The sequence below is a fragment of the Lemur catta genome, chromosome 1 (assembly GCF_020740605.2).
Source record: "Lemur catta isolate mLemCat1 chromosome 1, mLemCat1.pri, whole genome shotgun sequence".
Lineage (NCBI taxonomy): Eukaryota > Metazoa > Chordata > Mammalia > Primates > Lemuridae > Lemur > Lemur catta.
The window spans coordinates 89,285,579-89,307,040 of NC_059128.1; the positions used below are offsets into that span (position 1 = coordinate 89,285,579).

Here is a 21,462-nt window from a genome sequence, read left to right on the forward strand (position 1 = left end):
ATTGCCCATCTTCATTTTCTTTTCTTTCTTACTTCCACTTTTAATTCATGTGGCTTTGCTTTTATTGTTGCTGTTACATTTTAAGCATTCTTATGACTGACTTTAATATTTGTGAATTATTAGCGGAACCCCCCCCCAACCCAATAAATGACTGTTTAAATGCATAACTGGCAAGGGGCATTCCTTTTCTGGCGCTGCCCTCAGCCCTCCCCCTGCCAAGAATGTTGACGATACAGAAAGTCTGCATGGAGATTTTCCCAGCGGTCTTGCTATTCCTCCTCTTCCCACCTTTCTAAATTCTATTCACTCCTTAATACCTAACCCAAGGACAGTTTCCTCCTCCCCCAGCTACTCTAGGCTCTACCTTCCTCTAACTCATGAGGCACGTATCAACCATGAGCTGCTGTCCTCCCCCTCTGCGGGTTCCGGGTGCACAAGAGCGCGTCCTGGCCTCTGGGTGCTGAGTCTTCAGGAAGGCTCAGGAGGAGCCTGTACTGCAGGGGCTGTCCCCCACGGGGAGGGAGCCCTACGAGGCCACACGCCGCCCTCACAGTGCAGAGCATGGCGCTGCCCTCAACTCCCTCAGCTAGTGGACAGCACCAGTCTCTACTCCATCAAGAGAGACCAATCCGAAAGCCCCTAATGCCAGGTCTCCTCACCCCTTGCTCGTCTTCCCAGCCTCTTTGCCGCCTGCGCTCCTGGCTTCTCTCCCTTGGGTTTCTGCAGGGTCACACCTGTCACACTTCCCTCCTGTGTCTCCGACTACGGCCTCCATTTCTGTTGCTGAGCTCTTTCTCCCCGGCCCTGGGCTTATTCTCACTCTCTCTGTAGCTAGAGCCATCACTTGTATATTCATGCCATAGCCCTGTCACCAGAGCCCAGTTCTAACCCTCTCTCTCCAGTCACCTGCTAGAGACTTCTACCTGGGTGTCTCTTCATCACCCCGCAATTCACATGCCCAAAGCCTGAAATCAGGATCACTCCCCCAAACCATGTTCTGCACATTTGTGAGAACAGTCCTATTTCTGTGGCAGTGGCACTGCCATCTTCCCACTCAGCCCGGTTTGAACACTTACTCTTACCTTTCATTCCTTCATACTCACTCACCAAGGCTGGGGATGCTGATGTGTCTGCTCCCTCTCCATCCCCCGCCTCCTGCCCCCACCCAAGCTAATATTAGGCCAAACTGGCCTTGTAATCAGTGTTTATCCTTCCACCCACTTTGCTTTGGACCACAATGCTCTAACCACGGCTTCCAGTATTCTCCAGTCCCAAACCTTCCAGTGACTGTCAATTTTCTACCACAGTACCCGGGAAAACCTCTGGCTGACTGCCAGGGCCCTCCGCAGCCCCACTGCCGACACGCAGGGCCTGCTCTTGCAGCCCATCTCCTCGCTATCACAGAAACATGCCGAGCTCGGCCTCTGCTCTGCGCTTGTGTAGGTTATTCCTTTTACAAGGAATGCTTTCTTATGTTTATCTTATTTCAGATTCCTGCTACCCACGCATGCTACCATGGCACCTTTCCAAAAGACTTTTAAATACTATTCCATGTCCATGTCTTTCCCATTTTCTTCTTGATGGCTCAATCTGTAGAACACAAGGTGGAATCACAGAAAGCGCACATTTCGGAGTTTTACCCCATGCCCCAAGACAGCACCCAGAGCAATGAAGCCCTGTCCAGCACGATGCATCTCTCACCCCAAGGTGGATTTACTCTGGGGCCAAGTCATTAGGTTTAGTTTTTGTCTAACTTGACCAGAACTTGGGTGGAGATTACAAGGCTTGGGGGTGGTGGAATATGCAGTTCTAAAGGGTAGGAAGCCCTCCCCGCAAGCTCGACTCTAAGAACACACAGTAAACAAGCTCTAGCCTGTTAGCAGTACAGTCACCGTCTACACCTTTCTTTTCACAGCTGCAAAAATATCTCATCAGCTTGTCAGCCTTTGACTTCATTCACTTTGGTAAATAAAAACAAAGCTACTGCGAAATGCCAGCAGCAACGTGAGCTCTCGGGGTGTAGGCCACGTTTGTGAGAACAGGCCCTACAAACTCCTCTACATTTCAGCTTTCATGGAGGGTATTTTGAATGGAACTTGTCATTTCATGTATTTCATACATGGTTATACGTATTTGCCACCCCAAACTGTATGCACACATGGATTTTGAATAGTGTCAGAGGATAAGGTTTTCGTTTACTGTAAAAATACCAGTAACCCGAGAGAGCAGCACAGCTGAAACACCCGGCTGCTGCGGGAAGGACACAAAGACTTATAAACACAGCCAAGCAGTCGCAAGGAGTACACAATATAAATGCTTTATTGCTAGCACAGAGGTTTCTTTTTAAGTAAATTAAAAGAAATAAATCTTCATTTTCACATTCTATATTGCAGTCCAAAGGTAACTAGTTGGTTAATGGGTATGTCCACTTGGACACATGCTACAGGAGAAGAGCCTGGCATTCACGTGGCAGAACTCAGAAATACGGCATCTGTCAGGGCTCAAGGCATCGGGCTGCTGAACGCACTGTCGTTTGTAAGTAACAGCAAGTAAAGATTTCTTTAAAACATCGTGGATAGACAAGAGTTATAAATAGAAAACCGGTGTGGTTAGAAAGCAGAAAATCATCAAATACAGAAGGCTAAATATATGTTGCCCATATTCCACATACTCTAGGTTATGTTTGGTACTTTTAAATAAATGATCTGCATCTAGGTAAGAGACTGTCTTGGATTTGGTAGTGGGAAGAGGGAAGAAGGAAAGGAAGCTAACACTGCCCACGTCAAACTGGTGGCGTCGCTGGGAAGCAGGAGAGGAGCGCGTGGTTGGGAGGGAAGGGAGATGAGCCACCTCGCGCCTCCTGCTCTGTAGGCCGCCACTTGCTTGGGGCAAGAAGGGGGTGTAGAGGAGCTGCTGGGTGTGACAGAGGAGCTCCGGTCATGGCAGTGATGGCACATTGGAGCTCTGCAAATGGAAAAGGACATCCCCAGGCTTAGCCAGATTTTCCAAGGTTACTGCCAGTGGACTCAGGGCACATTAGTAGGGCAGGAGAGGCCAAAGCAACACCCACAGCACTGGGAGTAGCAGGTGTTGGTGCAGGGGGCTGGGGTGCAGAAGACATTATAGATTCCAACTATGGAAACAATTCACTTAGTAAGAATTGCCACCCAATACTAGAAACTGAATTATTTCTGCACAGCATCCAGCATTATTAAATTCTCAAGCCTACTTGGATTGTTTTTTGGTTGGTTCTAAGTAAGCTTTGGAAGGGAACTTATCTATCTATGAAAAATAACCTACCCCGTCTTATTCCAGAATAACCAGGAAGGAATTAAACACACCCACAACCCCCCCACACACCCCCCAACATGAAACAAAACCATACAGCAAGCTCAGAAGCTGTGAACTACACATGATGCCCTGATGACCTCCAGTCTCCATCATCCTGATTTTTCACTCGTGTTATTTATGGATCTAAGAAAACCAGATTGGGTCAGGAATATCCTGAGTTCTTATTTCTGAGTACATCTGTAGTGTACCAGCTCCTGGCATTTTCAGTGTGGTCTGACTCTTAACTGAAACCATTTCATGTTTTGCTTTGAAGAAATGGATACATGAAATGGTAATTTGGCTGCAAAACCTTGGAAAATTGTTCCCGGCCCAAACATCTGCCCCAAAATGAGTTCAGTCAGCTGAGATCTCCTTGGAAGAGAAGGAGGGGTGGGTGAGTGGGGAGAGCCTGGAAGAAGGAAAATGAAGATGGTGGAAAGGTCACCTTTTCTCAAGAGGAAGCCCTCTGTGACAAAGGCATCAAATAACGCAGCTCCCGTCCTCCATCCCGCACTCCAGAGATACCGGATGTGCCCGACAGCTCCTCCCCTTGCTTTTACCCCACGCTCCCCAGTATTTGGTATCATTAAGGTGATCCCTTATAGAATGCCAAGAAACCATGCCCAGCTGTTTGCTGTAGTTGTGCAGCAACCTGCCTGGCCTATGTGTTATCATTTCAATCTTTAAATAAGGACTGTGGCTCAGCTTTGTGTTCCTGAGAGCTGGGCCCTACAGAGAAAGCAGAGAGGGGGAGACGTGCGGGCTGGCCTTCATTCTCCTCCGTGGCCTTCTTAGGAGTTCTTCTGGGGGATCTTTACTGTCACAGTCTTAACTTCTGAGTACTCTCGCAAACCGAATTCTCCCCTGAAACACAGAAATGGGTAGTGTCAGATGCTAGGGCCCAGGCAGCCACACCTGGGCAACAGTGTGAGTCCTGGGAAGGTGCAGCGTGTCACCTCCTAGCAGCAGGTCCTGCGGTTTCCACATAAAGATTCCTAATGGATGGATAGCCCAGCCTCCCTCTGAGGGGCAGAGAAAACTGTCATCTCATGAGCTGTCACCAGTTATCAAAGTTAAAGGATGGCTTGTCTTCACAGTATCGAGCAGAAAGGCAACAACTCCCAATTACTGAGAGCACTGGGCCTGGGGGTCAGCCATGGCCAGAGGGCACACAGCCGGCCCTGGGCTGTGCTCCGGGGCTGAGCACGCAGTGCAACCAGGCCCCAGCTCTCTGACCGCTTGGCCGTGTTTCTCCCCACGGGGCTGCGCTGCTTTGGCACCAGGCAGTAGGGACAGTAGCGCGCTGTCCTCCTCCAAAGCTGTCCTGCCGCTGGGTGCCCTCTGGATGTCTCTGACTGCCTGGAGACCTAGTCCACATTAACTGAAAGAAAAGGTTAAGATTCCCAGGCTGGGATCTTCTCTGTTATTCTAGATTTCTTTTTCCTTGTTCCTTAGATTTAATAAATGGGAACGAATATCTAATGGCCTACCATAGAAAAGCAGAAATCACCTGCACCGCTGTAAACACATAATCCTGAATAAGTCGGGTCCCCCACCGAGTTGGGGGGAAGATTTAGGAAATAAAAGTAACTGACGATGAAAGAACTGGGAAGTGTTAGTATGCTTTCCCCCCAAGCTTCTCCTTTAGCCACTTCCCCTCTAGGGCCCTGGTCACGTAGCAAGGGTCGCCACGCAGTCAGTCAGCAGCCACTTACGAGCGATCTCGACAGGCGGCCTGGGCTGGGGCAAGCAAAATGATCAACTGGTCCCAGCCTCTGGGGAGCTTGCAGGTGCTGAGGACTGAGATGGAGGGTGGGCAAGGGCTCGCCGGTCTGAGGCTCCCAGCCCTCTGCACGCCCCTGAGGCAAAGATGCTGGGGTGCAGCAAAGCCTGCGTGCTGAAATCCTTCTCGTCCACCTCTCTGCTCTCTTCTCTTCTTTTCACCTCGTCTTCAGTGCCTTTGTTTTCTACTCCATTGTAAAATCAAGCATGTTCTCCTAATTCTTTTTCTTTAAAATAACAGAACTTTTCTTTCTTTTATTCCTTTTGGTCATTCCTTGGTGAAGCTTTTCCTGATAGCTTCAGGAGGAGCAGCTCCTCCCTCCCCTGTGCTCACAGAGCCCCTGTCCGCTCCTCGACCACGGCGCTTAGCACACGGGGAGGAAGGGCTTGAACTGTCTTCCCCACTGAGTTGCATCCTACTAATTTTGCGTTTTGCCTTCCAGCAAACACAGCGTATAGCCTACAGTGTCAGGCACACAGGAGGCAGGCACTTGATGACTGCGGAAGGAAGGGAGGAGGGAGGGAGGTCTCCTTCCCAGTCCCCATTCCCCAGTTCCACCATGTTGCTGTACCGTCTCCACCAGGAAGAAATTAAAGAACACTTAAAGATGTATTTGAATATGAAAGGATTAACAAAGCCTAGCTTTTAAAATCGTCCGTTATAAAATGTACAGAGTTACTGTAACTGGGCTTTATAAGCGAGACCTGCTGAAATGATTCATTGTGGTTCCTTTCAGGAATCCCTGTGGCCCTAACAAGGCGCCAACTGCTCTGCCAGAAGCTCCTCTGAGCAGAAGGGCCCCTGAGTTGACATCAGAGGGCAGCCGAGGAGAGCCTGGGACAAGCATGAAGTTCGCCTGTCCGGATAGGTCATTTTACTTAGAGGATGAGAAAAATAGACTGGGACTGCCCCACTCATTACATGGCTCCCTCATTAGCTCCCTCCAAGCTCGGAGTCTCTTTATTAACAGCTCAGCTCTGGCTCTCTCTGGACTTTTTCCTGTCCTTGGGCAATTCTGAATGTGTCTCTTCATCACGGACATCATGTGCCTCCTGTTTGAAGTAAGTTGACTCCCTTGTTGTTTCCTGGCTTGTGCACGCACTTGGGGCAGACCCTGAACCACACTTGCCTCCCACTCCGATCTCTGACTAGGTTGTGAGAAATGTCAGGAAGTCTACAGAATCAGAAACCTCTCAGTTAGGGGTGCTTTCAAGCGTGACTGTTGCACCCCCTGGGTGTGTGACCCCACGGAAAACCCCGCTGCACTGGAGGGGCTCCTCTCCCAGGGCCCAGGCAACCGCCTAGGCACAGCCTCCTCCAAGACAGAGGAATGGACTCAGATCTGCTACCAAAAGGACACCCACGGGCCCAGGCATCAAGGAAAACCAGCGAGAGGTCCTAGGGCAGAGTGACCGAGGCAGCATGGAGCGGAGAAAGAACACTGGCGTTGGGGTCAGCAGATAGGAGTGCCAACTTGGCTCTGCCATTAACTGGCTGAAGGATACAAGTCGAGTCACCTCTATCCGCTTGGTGCCCAGTCATCTCTCTGGCAGCAGTTCTGACCCTCAGCATGTATAAGTAGCACCCAAGGAGCTTGCTTAAATTGTAGATTCTTGAAATCCTCCCCCTTAACGATTCTGTTTCAGTAGATTTGGGGAGGGACCCAGAAGACTGTGATATGGGTGGTCATTTGGCTCACACTTTGAGAAACACTGCTTGAAGGTCTCTAAAAGCCCTGAAGTTTAAATTCTTCAGCATTTTCACCATCCTATTCCAGGATCTTTCTCTCAATTCTATTTACTTTAGTTAGATTTTGTGGCACGTCCAGTTCCCCAGTGAACAAGGAAGAAGCCCATCGCTGCACAAAAGGCAGGCGTCTCATTACCGATGCACCTCCACGGCTGGCAAGGCATCAGGACACAGGCACACTTAGAGGTCTGCATTCCTGCGTCTCAGCAGACTAGGTTATATTCCCTAAGATAAACCAAGCTTGGCATACCTAGAGGGAAGGTAACATGCCAGATTTTGGTGCTCTCAGCCAGCCATCTTAGGAATCACTGAGACTCACCCGTAACACAAATAAGGATTTCTGTTTAGGGTATGTATTTTCCTGCCCTCTTATCTGGCTTGCAGCAGCGTTTCTCAGAGTAAGGCCTGTAGACCACCTGCATCAGAATTGTTCCAGGAGCTTGTTAAAAATGCAGACCCTGGGCCCTAGCCCAGATCAACTCAGAATCTCTGAGAGTGGGTCCCCAGATAGGCATGCTTAACAAACAACTCCGTCACCCAGGCTGCAGGCGACTTCCTTCTGTGCACATGCATGTTCTGCATGCCTACACATGCACACACGCGCGCGCACACACACACACACACGCATGCAATTTGAGAAGCCTACATTTTAGAGTATCTAACAATGCCTCTCATTTTCAAAGCCTGTCTCATTAGTTTTTAAAATGCTGAGATTCACGACTTTCTTTCCATTCCTTCAGTTTGTGACACGTTTTACCGCTTGTGCTTTACCACCCCTCATCTCAGGGGGAGCTTAAATGAGGAAGTAAGGAAAAGGACAGGAAGAGCAAAACGGATGGAATTAGCTGAGTAGGCAGAACTGAGAAAAGTCTCTGACTCTGAGAATTAGAGGCCAGAGCATCACATAACCTGTAGAGGGCAGCCCTCCCCACAGCTCTCCGTGGGGAGACCACATGGGCTGGGTCGGCCCTCCTTGGAGCTGGTTTCTGGAAGTGCTACTTCCCTTCTCTGCTCCTCTCAGAAGTTGACAACAGAGTGTCAGGGACCAAAGCTGTAGGGGGTTTGTAGGCCATGAGATACATAACTTGTCCAAATGGAGGGTTAAGTGGAGTTTCTGGGCTTGTATCAAATGAGATGGAAGACTCAGGGACCAAGACAGAACAGGTTCTTTTATCTGACGCATTTCCTACCACTGTACATCATTTAAGGAAGTCTTCTGGGTAAGTACAGACAAAGAACCGTGTAATTTAGACAAGATGAAGTCAGTCTCATCAAAGAGCACCATTTCCTAATTATTTTTAACTGCACTGGGAAGGCCAGATCACTATAGTGCCTACAAGACAAGTAGAGCAACATTGTTCTTTAGTCTCTGGGCCACTGTTATGTGAGGTTCTGACACAGCCAAACTGTCTCCTGGGCTTTCTAGGCAAGGAGAACATTTCTGATGGGAGCAATGTCTAAAGCCTGGATCCTGGCAGGAGGCCTGCCCGCAGTGAGGGACCAGAGCTAGTCTGGGATTAGGCTCCATCAACCAGGCATCATTTATTACAAGTATATTTTATTCCAGTGATTCACTCTGTTAATGATCTGTGACAAAACAGTCAGTGCGAGCACCATTCCCAGAGCCAGCGACTGCCCCAACATTTCATAGCCAAGGAGAGCACAGGCATAGAGGCAGGAAATGAAATAACAAGTGGAAGGCATCTTGAAAAGTGGAAGCAGAAAGTTAAGGCCATATGCAAGTGAAGAAGAGACACTGGAGTGCATGAGGATATTATGAAAGCTGAAGAAGTACTAATAACTGAGCCAACAGGACTCAGACTGGTTGTAGGTTCTGGCTGTAAACCAAGAGATGGGTGCTGGAGGCCAGAAGCAAAGGTTCAAGTGAGAACAGCTTCTCCCTGGCACAGCCAGAGACAGAACATGAGCTGGTTGCACTAGCTGGAGTTTAGGAAAACTTCTGCCACACTTCCAAAGTAAGGTTTGTTAAGAAAAACAGGGATCGCCTATGTAACACTCATCTACTTCAGCAGTCCCCAACATTTTTGGCACAAGGGAACATTCTTGTAGAAGACAATTTTTCCGTGGACTGGGGAGGAGGAAGATGGTTTCAGGTTGATTTAAGTGCATTACATTTATTGTTCACTTTATTTATATCATTATTACATTGTAATATATAATGAAATAATTACACAACTCACCATAGGTTGGGGACCCCTGATCTACTTGACTGACAATGATGAGAGCAGCTAACATTTTCTGAAGGCTTGCCAGACACTGTTGGATGTTTGCATACTTAATCCTAACACTTAATCCTCCCAGCAGCCCTCTGAGATAGGTACTATAATGATCCCCATCTTATAGATGAGGAAAGTGAGACTTAATGAGATTAAGTAATTTTTCCAAGGTTGCACAGGTAGTAGGTAGTAGAGGCAGGATTCAAATCTGATCAGTGTGATTCTAGAAATTGTTCTTAGCCACCACACTATACCTACTTTTTGGTTTAATGACTAGGAGCTAGAAATTACCAGCTGAACTATCTGAAGCATGTAAATCCTCTGCTCTAGTCTTATGGGTTCGCTGCATTTCCCATACTTATTTTTTCCACAATGCCTTCACTCACTCTTCCCCTACTGTTATCTTGCTTTGCTCATCAACCTTGAAAACATATTCCTTTTTCTCCATCAACTCATGTGTTCCTCTCCTTGAAAGGCCAATTCAAATCTCTGTACCAGATCATATCTTTTCATTTCCCAGACTTCTCCAGCTCACAATGATCTCCCCCCTCCCTGAACTGCTCTATCACTTCTGTCTTTCCTGGGATTCTTCTGATTCTTTCAGTGTTTTGTATTCATTTACCCAACAACATTTCAAATATCTTAATCACCTGCATCTTCCCCCACAGACCAAGCACAGTGCTTTGTACATAGTTCGTGCTCAATACTTGTTAGTAGATTGATTGTAAACTAAGTACTTGCTCAAAAAAGTATGTTTCGGTAATGGCAGAGGAAATGGGCATGGAACAAGTTTCCTCTTGTGAATCACAGGATTTGGAAAACATGGATCAACTCCTTTCAAAATGAGGGAAAGTGGTTTTTTTTTATTCTGTATGGGGGCATGTTCAGCCTAAACACCCTGGCTACCATTTGTCTTCTGAATGCCACTCAAAATATCAATTTATACCAAAGTTTGCAAGTCAAATCTCTCTTGAATCTAGTTTACTTCTGCTACAGTCCTATTTTTCAGGTCCTAAGCATCTCAGGAGGACTCTGTCAAGCTCTGATCCTGTTCCTGATCAGAAGAGTTCCTGTACCTGGCCCCCATGCTTCCTTGGCTGGACATAATGGAACTTAAGTGCATCTGGAGCCATTGAGACCGAGGTTCAAATCTCTGATCTGCCACTTCCCAGCTGTGTGACTTGGGCAAGCTACTTAACCACTCTAATCCTTAGTGTCTCATCTGGGCAATCCGTAAAGATACATGTATCTATCCCATATCATCACTGTGAAAAGCAGATGAGACAATGCTAGAAAAGTAGTTAGTATAAGGCCAGATAAACAGCAAGCATTTAATTAATGAGATGTGCTATGGTCTGAATGTCTGTGAACTCCAAATTCCTATGTTGAAACAGAATACCCAATGTGACAGTACTAAGAGGTAGGGCCTCTGAGAAGTGGTTAAGTCATGAGAGGTCCACTCTCATGAATGCGATTAGTGCCCTTATATGAGGCTTGAGTGAGCTCCTTTGCCCCTTCTACCATGTGAGAACACAGAAGGTACCACCTGAGAGGAATGGGCCCTCATCAAACACCAAATCTGCTGGTACCTTGATCTTGGACTTCTCAGCCTCCAGAACTGTGAGCAATTTCTGTTGTTTGTAAATTACCTGGTCTAAGATATTTTTATAGCAGCTCAAATGGACTAAGACAATATCTACTATTGTTATTGTAAAATCCTTGTAATAGTTCTTCTAGTCTCTGCCAAGACATCCTCTATATGCCAAGAATCTTGGCCTTAAAAACTCTATTACCTCCTGTTCCCACAAAATTTCCTTCAAAGCCCTTGAAATGTGGTTTAAACCAACCTTCCCATTTGGATCTTCAATATATCCCCTCCATTGATCCTATGCCCTAACCTGCAGTCCCCAAATCAAAGAACCCATAGGGGACGAGCAGGGGACATAAGTGAGTAAACTTAGTGGATGTAAAATCAATCACAACTAATGTTCAGGCCCCAAAGCAGCAGCAGTAGTGGGGAATATGGCAAATTGCAGAGCTCATAGCTCCAGCGATTTTGTTATAGAGAATGAAAATAAGCAAGAAATCAAGACTTTATGGATAGCCTCCTCATTTTTGAATGTCAGTTAGAAATTTTCAAACGTTGTGAAAGCAAAACAAAACATTTCTGCAGGTCATACTTCGCCCTAGCGCTGGCAGTTGGTGACCTTCATGTTAAGTATACACCAAACTCCATTCTGGTCCCTGAGTATTCTATACTTATGCATTCATGCCTTTGTTTCTGCTATTCACTTAGCCTAGAATGCCAGCTCCTAAAAAAACTGACATGTTATTTTCTCTGTGAAGCCTTCTCTGACCCCACAAAGCAAAATTAATTGATTTTTCCTCTGTACTTACAAGATGTTTGACATACTTCTAAATAGCCCTTATTATGTGGAATTAGTGGTATATTAATTTTTCTGTTCTTATTTAGGATAAGGGAATTGTGTCTTATTCATCTTTCTAACATGTAATACTTAGCTTATAGTAATATGTGCTGAACAAAATGTTAGTTCAGTGAAAGGATGAGCATAAAACAATAAACCTATTTTGAAAGCACTCCTCTGTGCTGACATTTGCAATCTCTATTTCTCTGCAGGCATCAGCAACTTTGACACTTACATTTCTCTCCCATTTCCAGACATCTTGAATCCCCCAAAGGGGCTCTGGGCATTTAAGGCATTGTAACAATTGATCCTGAAAGAAGAAAACATAGACTATGAATTAGTGTAAATTTTGCCTACACAGAAAGAATCCAACCAGTATGATGTTTCTTTTGAAAGTTTTATTTTTTAATTCCTTTTTTCCAGATTAAAAATGTATAATTTAAAATTTATTTGATTTCCTGATTTAGCCAGCAAGGAATGTACCCCCTTTCAGGTGAAGTCTGGTTGCCTTTGGTCTTCCCCATCCTTCCAGAGGATATTTGTTTATTTCACCCCAGCTCCCATACCACCAGTCGAATTTATTATGGCCAGAACAACCAAACTGACTCTAATCTTACCAAACAGTCCCAGCTTGCATTGCAGAAGATACTGTGAGGGCCTTGTTGATGTCATTAGTAAAGACGGCTGCTACGAGTCCAAAGTCTGAGTTATTGGCTCTTTCGATCACTTCATCCATAGTCTTAAACCTCAGAATTTCCTGAACAGGGCCAAAGATCTGCAACAAAATAGTCTGACTCAACACGGTTGCCTTATCTTTTTTTTACTTGCTTTCTGTATTTCAAAGCAAGTTTACTCTGCCTTGATTATTTAAATGACATTTAAGTTTAGCAGCACAAAGCTATAAAATAGACCAAACTTTCCCAAAACAAGACTATATGAGTCTAACCTTAGAGTTTGTTCACTATCCCCACTCACCCAGCCTCCCTGCCATCACCTGATTCCACCATGTGTACGAGGGGTGTGTCTGTAGGTACAGAAGAGAAAGTGGCATCCTCTATGATCCGCCAAACCCTGCTCCAGAGCTGACAGCTCTGGACTACTGGCTGACTTGCTCCTGGCTCATCTCCTTCAGACACATGGAGATGTTTGAACGTCTTCTCTTTCTTGGTTAACAGCCCAGTGAACCACATTTTGAGGAGCTGAACTGTTGCAAGCATGTTACTGAGGCCAACGATGGGCTATTCTGACTATTCTGTTGGCAAATAATAACCACAATCACACAGCATGTCACCTGGCCTCTATCTAGTTTCTTGCCTTTTGGTTTATTTTTTTTCTTAAAATCAGGGTTTTCATAGCCATGTTTATTGCTATTGCAAAATGAATGTATATAAAATATAAAGACCTAAAGTTCTAATATCATCTACCAGAAATGCTCTGGAAACCATCCCAAGGAAAGATGCAGCTTTTGTAAGAACACCACTTATTTGCTACCTCCTCCTTGGCAATGCGCATATCGTCAGTGACGTTGGAAAACACCGTGGGCTCAATAAAAAAACCCTTTCGGCCCAGTCCTTTGCCTCCACATTCCAGCTTGGCACCTTCGGCCACACCACTCTGGATGAGCTCCAGGATCTTGTTGTACTGTTTCTTGTCAATCTACAGGAAAGAGGGAGAGAGGACCTAATGTTTACAAGTACAACCCTTTATGAAAATACGCATGTTCTCAAGAATCTTTCATTTATGATTTTTTTCAAATTTTCACTATATCCAGTCAAATCTTATGAAACTTCTGTTAATTACCAATTTTTGACCTATAAAAATGGCAATTTCATATGGTTCAACCTAATATAGTGAGGATTCCAATAAATGTACTGCTCTGATGACACAGCCTAATCAAAAATACCAGTTGAAGATTTAGAAAATGTTTCAAAATGATGAAGATGCTGGCTAATTTATTATTCATTATTTATATAAGAAAAAAATCACTTCTATAATCAAATGAATAATTTAGCAAGTTGCACTGACATTAAAAAGAAGAAAACAATAGATAAATTAACACACAAACTCTTTAGATAGTGCTACATACCAAATTCTACTGGGATTTATTTTTAAGGGAATCTTTTAAAGGAAACTTTAGAGAAAAGGATTTAAGTGTAAAGAACTAGGTCCCTGATCCAAAATATAAGGTCAGCTGTGCTTGCTCCCCCAAAAACTGATATGGTTACCATTCTGGTCAATAACACAAAAGCCCACATTCACTCAAGTCTGCTTTGCTCAGCTAGAACATCAGTCTTCTCTCCAGTGGTCTCCAAACTAAGGAGATGTTGTCCCTTACCAAGAAAACCCATGCTCTAGTGACCCAGATGGGAGCTGGTCCTGATATCTCTTTAAAAATTCTCAGACCTTGTCTACAGATTAAAACTAGAATTACATTTAGAAATATTCCTTGATGCTACGGTGAATGTGCAGAGCCAGAGAGGGCAGTCTGGCCACTTGGGAGAGACTTCTGTGGTCCCCCCCACCCCATCACAGTGTGTGACGCATTCAGGCAGAGAGACAGCCACGCAGCAGGAGGAAAGTCAGCCAGCCCTCTGTTTCCTACACGTTTACAGCCCCAGTGATCTGTTCAGGCTAGGTCAGGCTGGTGGAGAGAATCCTGGGCAGCTGGTGAAAGGATAAATGGCTCTGGGGAGGAGAGACACCGCCCTCCTTGCCTGCGGCATCTGTAGGGACGCCCTGACGTTCTGTGGCTAGAAGGACTGGGAGTAGGTTGTGTGTCAAGATTCCATCTGGTTATGCCCAGGGCTTTCTTTAGAGCTGAGAGACTAGCTTACCCCCAAAGTTCGAATTATCTGTAAGACAACCCTAATCCCCCAGTGTTACAGAGATAAAACTTAGAAAGGGAAAGAGAAGCACAAGACATAAGCAATCCTTCCCTGGCTACATCTCCAGCTATGAAGACAGGGAAGAGTAAGGAGGCAGCGGAAAAAGGAGGATGTTGCTTTGTTGGGTCCCACAAGAGCACCCAGTTTCAGTGCCAGTCAGGGATTAAGTGAGCAAAGGGAATGTTATGACGTCTTTACCTGGGGACCCTGCTCAGTGGTGGGGTCAAAGGGACTCCCCACTATGCGCCTCTTGGCCCGTTCCACGCTTCTCCTCACAAACTCCTCATAGATGGACTCCTCCACAAAGATGCGCGACCCTGCGGTGCAGCACTGGCCTTGGTTGAAGAACACACCCTGGTGAGCCTGCTCCACGGCGTAGTCCACTGCAAGAGGAAACAGCCATGCTCCCAACACTGCTTTGCCCGGCAGAGGCCTGTCTATGGAGCCACCTCCCTCCCCTCTCCACAGCCCCAGGCATAATGTCTTGCTCACCACACAGCACAACAGCCAATAGCACTGGGTTGGGAATGCAACTCGGTTCTAGTTCTAACCAGCCCTGACACTACTTGCTATGTGAACTTAGAACAACTTGATTTCACTGAGTCTCTTTCTTATTCTGTAAACAGAAGGAATGGACTACATCATCTATAATTGGAGTCTCAAACCCCAATATGCGAAAGGACTAGGCAGATAAGGTAAAGTATGAATCCGCCAGGTGGTAAGACGATGTCACAGAGAGACTAAGCAGGGAAGCCCCTACATTTTATTGGTGCCGCACATGAATATATCTGGCCCAGGGTTGCCAGAGCTTCCCAATTTTAAGAAAAACCAGAAATCAATATTTTTAATGTGCAGCTTTTGTTTTATAAACACAATGTAATGTTTAGACAAGTAAACATGTCTATATTCTGCATTTGGCCAACTTACAACCCCTAATCTAAAGGACCTTGTAGCTGCATGTTTAGTATTTTGGTGATTAAACTGTAACAACAATGGGTCTTCTTTTAAGACACTAAAAAGTTCCTCTATATTGACATGGAATTATAATAACAGCATATGGTAACTCTTCCATTTCATTTCTTATATCTTACACTTCGAGATATTATAGTATTAGCAAACCTGGTGTGTGCTAGCTGCTGACTCACTGACTGGCTGAATGGATCAATGTCATTCCAGTGGAGTGCCTAGTCCTCAAGAGGAATCAGTGTAAGAATTCTCATCCCCTTTACAACCAGTAGAAAGCTAAAGCTGAACTCTGCAAATCCCAAGCTGGGGCTGAAATGCAAGCAACCTGCTTCCTGTTTTCTGATCTCTCCAGGGGTGAAATTGGGGAAGCAGCTCTACCTGGCAAAATGTGAAGGAAAAATAAAGAATCTCTGAAAGAGATTTTGAAATTTCCTTCCTGGGAGAGCTTTTGAAAACAGAAAGATCACACCTGTGCAGAATGGAGTAGGTGGCATCCTTCCTGGAGACACGGACTTTCTTAGGCTACTGCTCTGACCCTCTGTAAAGTCTTACTGACAAGGTGCAGTCTCCTCAGACTTAGGGTTATTCATGCTGAACTGACCTGAGTGAGCTGTCATCCTAACTAAAAGTCACGGGTGTAGCAGGAAGGGGCTGGAATGACTAAACAGAGAAGGGGTTGTAGGTTTGAAAGAATGCAGGCAGGGCTAGTGAAGTAGAATTTATTTTTAATGATTTACCTACCAGCCACCAAGCCTGGGTGAGAAGTTTTAGATTTCCTGAATCGAGGCAGAGAAACTATACTTCAGGAACTGGGTGGCTTAGACCACTGCTCTTTCAACTTCATACTATACCACTACACTACACCACTGACCAAGTCTTCACTTCTTCTACCCTGTTCTACAACATCAGAGTAAAAATGGCTCGTCAAGGTCTAGAAAACAAACTCTGTTCAGTTGTTAACTGGTAAGTGCTCTTTCCCCAACATTAAACTATTTTCTCCTCAGAAGGGGAACGAGATTGTCCTTTGTTTCAAAGACCTGTTTCTTAGTGTCCTATCAGAAGTGGAGCTACCAAAGGTAGTGTGCTGGGACATGCGTGAGAGCTCTGGTTGACTTACAATCAGCATCAGCAAAAATAATATTAGGACTTTTCCCTCCAAGTTCCAGAGTTACTCTCTTCAAATTACTTCTTCCAGCTGCTTCTTGGATAAGTTTTCCAACCTGAAAGAAAGGAAACAGAAAGAGGTTCTGCACACTCTGTAGTGAGACAGCCAGTGGCCAAAGCTGGCGCTGGGCAACACTGGGCTGAGCAGTAACTGATTCTAAAAAGCAAACTATGCCACCGGTACAGCTCTGCAGTCAACTGGGTGGACAAGATACACGTTAGTGGGATGCAGTTTGATGTCCATGGTAAAGAACTGGAGGAGCTTTAGTTTCATGATGGAACGAGCAAGGAAAATAGAGTTAAATCTGGAATCTTAAACACGTAAAGATTTCTCTCAAGGCAGCTGGCAAGCAAAATATAACCAGAGATTTCCATCACTGTACTGTGGCCTTCAGCTTTGGACTCTGGCCTCCAGAAAAAAGTCAACTGGCTCCACTTGAAAGATATGATGAATCAAACAAATTGTTCATGTATCTCCAAAAATTCCAGGTATGATTTTTATCACATGGTCCAAAGAGACTATTGATATTATTATAACTTTGCCTCTGCCCAGGGCTACAGTAAAAGGATTCCAGATAGTTGAGGCTCTGCCTCTACTTGTGCAATATTGTAAATGCCTTTTCTCTTGAACCCAAGCAAATAAGAGACTGAGTTAGGAGAAGGCATTTGCCAATGAGTAGAGTCACACTTGTGATAAAACTGAAAGTGTCCAATGGAAATGGGGATGCACCACCAAAAGCCCGTGCTCAGGGAAGAACTCATTGCCTCAGCAGTGGGAGTGCGGTCAGCCCCTTCAGGGTCTGCCTCAGCTGAAATGAGCTCCCTTATCCAAGGAGATGCCCACCCCCTGGGGAGGCCACATCCGCCCACCGATGGTGGCAGGGCTGTGGAGGTCCTGCCCTGTCAGTCCACCACAAGACAGCTCTGAGAGACCACATTGCTCCACCACGCCCCAAGTGTTGGGCCGAGGCTGTGTCAGGCCCGCACAACAGTTCTGCTTCTCTTGGTGCCCACTCCCTCCAGCAGCCATCCCCAACACACTCCTGTAAGCCAAACTCCAGCTCAACCCAACCTGCACACAGGGTGCTACCTCCTGCAGAGTAGAGGGGACTGTATGGAAAACACCGAGCCGCCAAACAGCCCATACAGGCAATTTTGTCTCACTGAGATAAAAATGCTACTCATGCCTGGAATTCTACTGAAAATTAAACATTTTAAATGCATGGAGAAGAGAAATGCTAAATTTACTTTTGACTCCTTCAGCCCCTTGTTGAGATCCTCCAGCAGGACTAACAACTTCTCAGGAAGTGGAGACTCACCGCTAAGAAAAAGATTCTGGAGCCAGACTGCCTGGATTTTTTATTGGTTCTATCACTTACCAACTGTTCGACCTTGGGAAATTTATTTAATGTCTCTGAGCCTTAGTTCCTTCCTCTGTAAATGGGAATATAGTATTTACCTCAGAATTGAGCTGTCCTGAGGATTGAGTGATTTACCATATATGGCACTTGGAACTCAGCCTGGCACGTGGTGAGTACCCAGACATGCTAACCATGAGCAAGTGTGAGAAGCCAGGGCCCCTTTGCCTTCCACGTTCAATGGAGAGAAACGGACTGTATGCAGAGGGACAGCTAGACCCTCCAAAGCTGGTCTCCTCCAGGTCTCCAAAACTGTCTATGCTATTAACTGCTTCAGAAAAACACTGGGGGAATGCTCTGACTGCCCCCCAGTCTCCAATATTACTCAATAGCTGAATTAAGTGCTTTTGTGTTTTCATTCTAACTTTGCCTCATGGTAAAACTTTTAGAAAATATACACCTCATTCTGTGGAAACCCAATCTTGGGAGGAAAAAGTGATGTCTTTGAAAAAGGGAGAATTAAAGTTTCTTGATTTGCAGAAAATGTTACTTACCAAGGTGTTAGGAAATGCTAATATCTGGCCCTAAAGAAGGAGGGGCAGACTTGGGCCCCCAGCCAGACTGCCCCTGCGCTGCGCGTGCCAGCTTGTATTTCTTCTACCTCCAGGCAAACTCCTCAGGAAGCCCTGGGCTCAGTAAGGGCCCAGTTCTCAGGCTACCATGCTCTCTCTCCAAGAAGAGAGTATGAGGCCACAAGGGAAAAAAGAATCTGGCCTTCTGCTCTAGGCAAAAGAACAGCATCAGGTGAAAATTGTGACTGGGGCCTGAGACCCTAGGAAGAGGGGAAAACTCACAGTGAAGGGCAATTCAGAAAACAGCAACCCCTCGACTTCATGCCAGCACCCAGGGGGAGTTCCTGAGAACAGGGACTGCCTTCTTTTCTGAGGAATTTTGATGTGCTTGGCTCTCTCTGCTCTGGGGATATCCAAATTAATTAACATGGGCTCATTTTTAAAGTCCAGGAAGATAAACAGGTGAGTGCTTTCTCAGAGAAGATAATCCCTGAAATTCATGAACATATTATTCTTTATATTTAAAAACCTAGCATCTACTGAGTAGTCTATGTCAGATATTTATATGCATTAAGTCATTTAGGCCTCTCAAAAACCCTGTGAAGTAGACTTTCTCTCATTTCAGAGATGAGCAAATTTAAGAGTCAGAAGTTAATGAATGTCACCAGGTCACCCAGCTGGTTAATGACAGAGCCTGCAGGTTAACGCAGGCTGACTCCAGGGCCCAAGTCTGGGATCACTCTCCCTCCTTCCCCCTAGCATTCTGTCCTTCCTGCTCCCCTTTCTATATTTACCGGGCACCTAATGTGTGCCACATACCACCAAAATCATCCCTGCACTCAGAACCGATTTCAAAGTGAGTAGGAGTATCACCTCTTGTAGACACAAATAACATTCACAAATCATTAGTTACAAAACATTCTGCATTTGGGTCTACATTTAAGAAACAAGCAAAAGCAAGGAGAAATCAGGGGTTTTACACGTAGCAAGATGCTGAATAAATACCCGGGGCTGGTAAAGAGAACGCCGGCCCAGCTGGCATTGCATTTCTGTTAGCCCCACGCCCTGACATTCATCAGACCATTCTAGGGGTTGATATTTTTGCCACTAGGAATGTCGGCCAGTGATTATTTTCATGGCTACAGTAACTATACAAAAGTAAAAGTCTTGCTCAGTCTACAATCATCAGAGAAGAATACCTAAGAATAATTCTTCCTGCGTCAATGCTTTGCCAGCCTTTCCTTAGAAACCAAATTTGTGCTAAACACCACAAGGCAAATCTCAGATGAATAATGCCTTTCCTCTTCATCTTTGGAAGGAGGTCAAGTTGCAGCCCAGCCTCAAGAAAGAACTGGATGTGTCAGGCCATGGGAGAACCACTTCCATCTGGAGTGGCCTCAGGACAGGACACTCCTGAAAAACCCATTTGCACCAACCTACTTCATTCAGCACATATTCATAGTTCTCCTACTGTGTGCCAGGTGCACTGTTGGGCATAATCCCTTACCAACAAAGAACTCAAGGCTAAAAGGACTCCCATGTAAACTTAGCAAGTGCTCAATAAATGTGGCTTCACAGAACACTTAGAAAAAAATCTGGGTCTAATTTTAGATCTGAACAGATTAAATTACAATTCTGCAGTCCTTTGTTATAACTCAGAGTCAGACCATTCTTACCCATAGAATTGGGCTAGGATGGAACAGCTTTCGTTACTTACAGGAGAAGCATTATATGCCTTCCCATGATACAGTTTCCAGGTCAAACTCTCTTTGGAAAATGTGTTACTACTCATGAATTCTCCCTATGAGTGAAGCGAGGTTAACTGACCCCAAAGGGAAGTACTAGTACTCCTCATTACCATTATCATGAGAGGGACGGAGGTGACAGAAAGAACAGAGGCAACTCTAAAGCAGTGGATTATTAATAGGAAAATGTACTATGTTTAAAAATAGGGAGTTCGGCAAGACTGCTCCATGTCTGCTTACAAAATACGGTAGGTCCTATGAAAACCAAGCTAAAATAATACTTAGACAAATCCCATACAAAGGTTTCCAAGGTCAAAATCTACGGGATTAGAAAGTTTAAAAGAGAACAAATTACACATGCGAAACACAGGCCTGGGATTGACTAACGCTTCTTGAATGGAAAAGTGTAAGTATGGTTCCTCGGGGACATGTGCTGAACCAGTCATCTTTAACCCCTTCCTATATGAGCAGGAGGTGGGAGTACATGGAGGATACAGGAGGCCGTGAGGATGCACGGGTCTTCTAAGTAGTCAAAAGTCAAGTTGATAGAGACAGACTTCATGAAACCAAACCCTATTCTGATAAAACAGGCAATCTGGAAGATAAAACAGATATACAGCTTAAGAAACTAAATCCCGTATATGATGTGAATGTAGATTAAGTAAGACAAAGGCACAGAGATCATATCTTGAGTTCATCATCTTTTTTTCCAATCAGAAAAGACTTCACAACATACTCATACCTCCCGCCTCGTTGCTGAAAGCTGGTTAATTATAACCATATTTAGGTTTATGGACTACAGTTTGTCCCACAGAAGTCAGCAGACCTGGTACTACAAACTCTGGTGTGGCTGCTAACGCACCTTCAGTTTGAGAAAGCCACCGTGCCTCCCCCGGGTCTCAGTTTCTTCATCTGCAGAATGAAGGCACAGGCCAAGCAGCAAATCTGTCCCTTAGCACTCCGGTTAATTGGAGGACTTAAAAAAGACAGATAGGACTCCTGGGGACGCTGCTCGTTCTGTGAGTCTGCCTGCAATTCTGCTGTGTTTTTCTTGCCTTACGGAGCAGAAGTAGCTTGTCACAAGAGCACCACAGCTGCACTGAATGATAGAAAAACCTGATCTTTTTTTAGTTTCCCCGCACAAAGCTCATTACGAAAGAGTAAGTGATAGTGTTCCTATCACGGAGTTTCTTAACTTTGCACTCCCTGCAGAGCCTCTCAGCTCTATCTGTGTACCCTAAGCAGGC

General features: G+C 45.4%; 1 protein-coding gene across 1 annotated transcript in view; it reads right to left on the bottom strand.

Annotated features, from left to right (window-relative positions):
* Window positions 1–2,301: 2,301 nt before the first annotated feature.
* Window positions 2,302–21,462, bottom strand: part of ALDH1A2 (aldehyde dehydrogenase 1 family member A2) — a 94,457-nt gene continuing 75,296 nt past the window's right edge. Inside the window, exons 8-13 of the mRNA XM_045530111.1 lie at window positions 16,494–16,596; window positions 14,609–14,793; window positions 13,017–13,181; window positions 12,143–12,300; window positions 11,761–11,835; window positions 2,302–4,194 (exon numbers count right to left, since the gene is read on the bottom strand). Of these exons, the coding sequence (XP_045386067.1) occupies window positions 4,122–4,194; window positions 11,761–11,835; window positions 12,143–12,300; window positions 13,017–13,181; window positions 14,609–14,793; window positions 16,494–16,596 (759 nt within the window). The 3' untranslated portion in view covers window positions 2,302–4,121. The remainder of the gene's footprint in view (window positions 4,195–11,760; window positions 11,836–12,142; window positions 12,301–13,016; window positions 13,182–14,608; window positions 14,794–16,493; window positions 16,597–21,462) is intronic.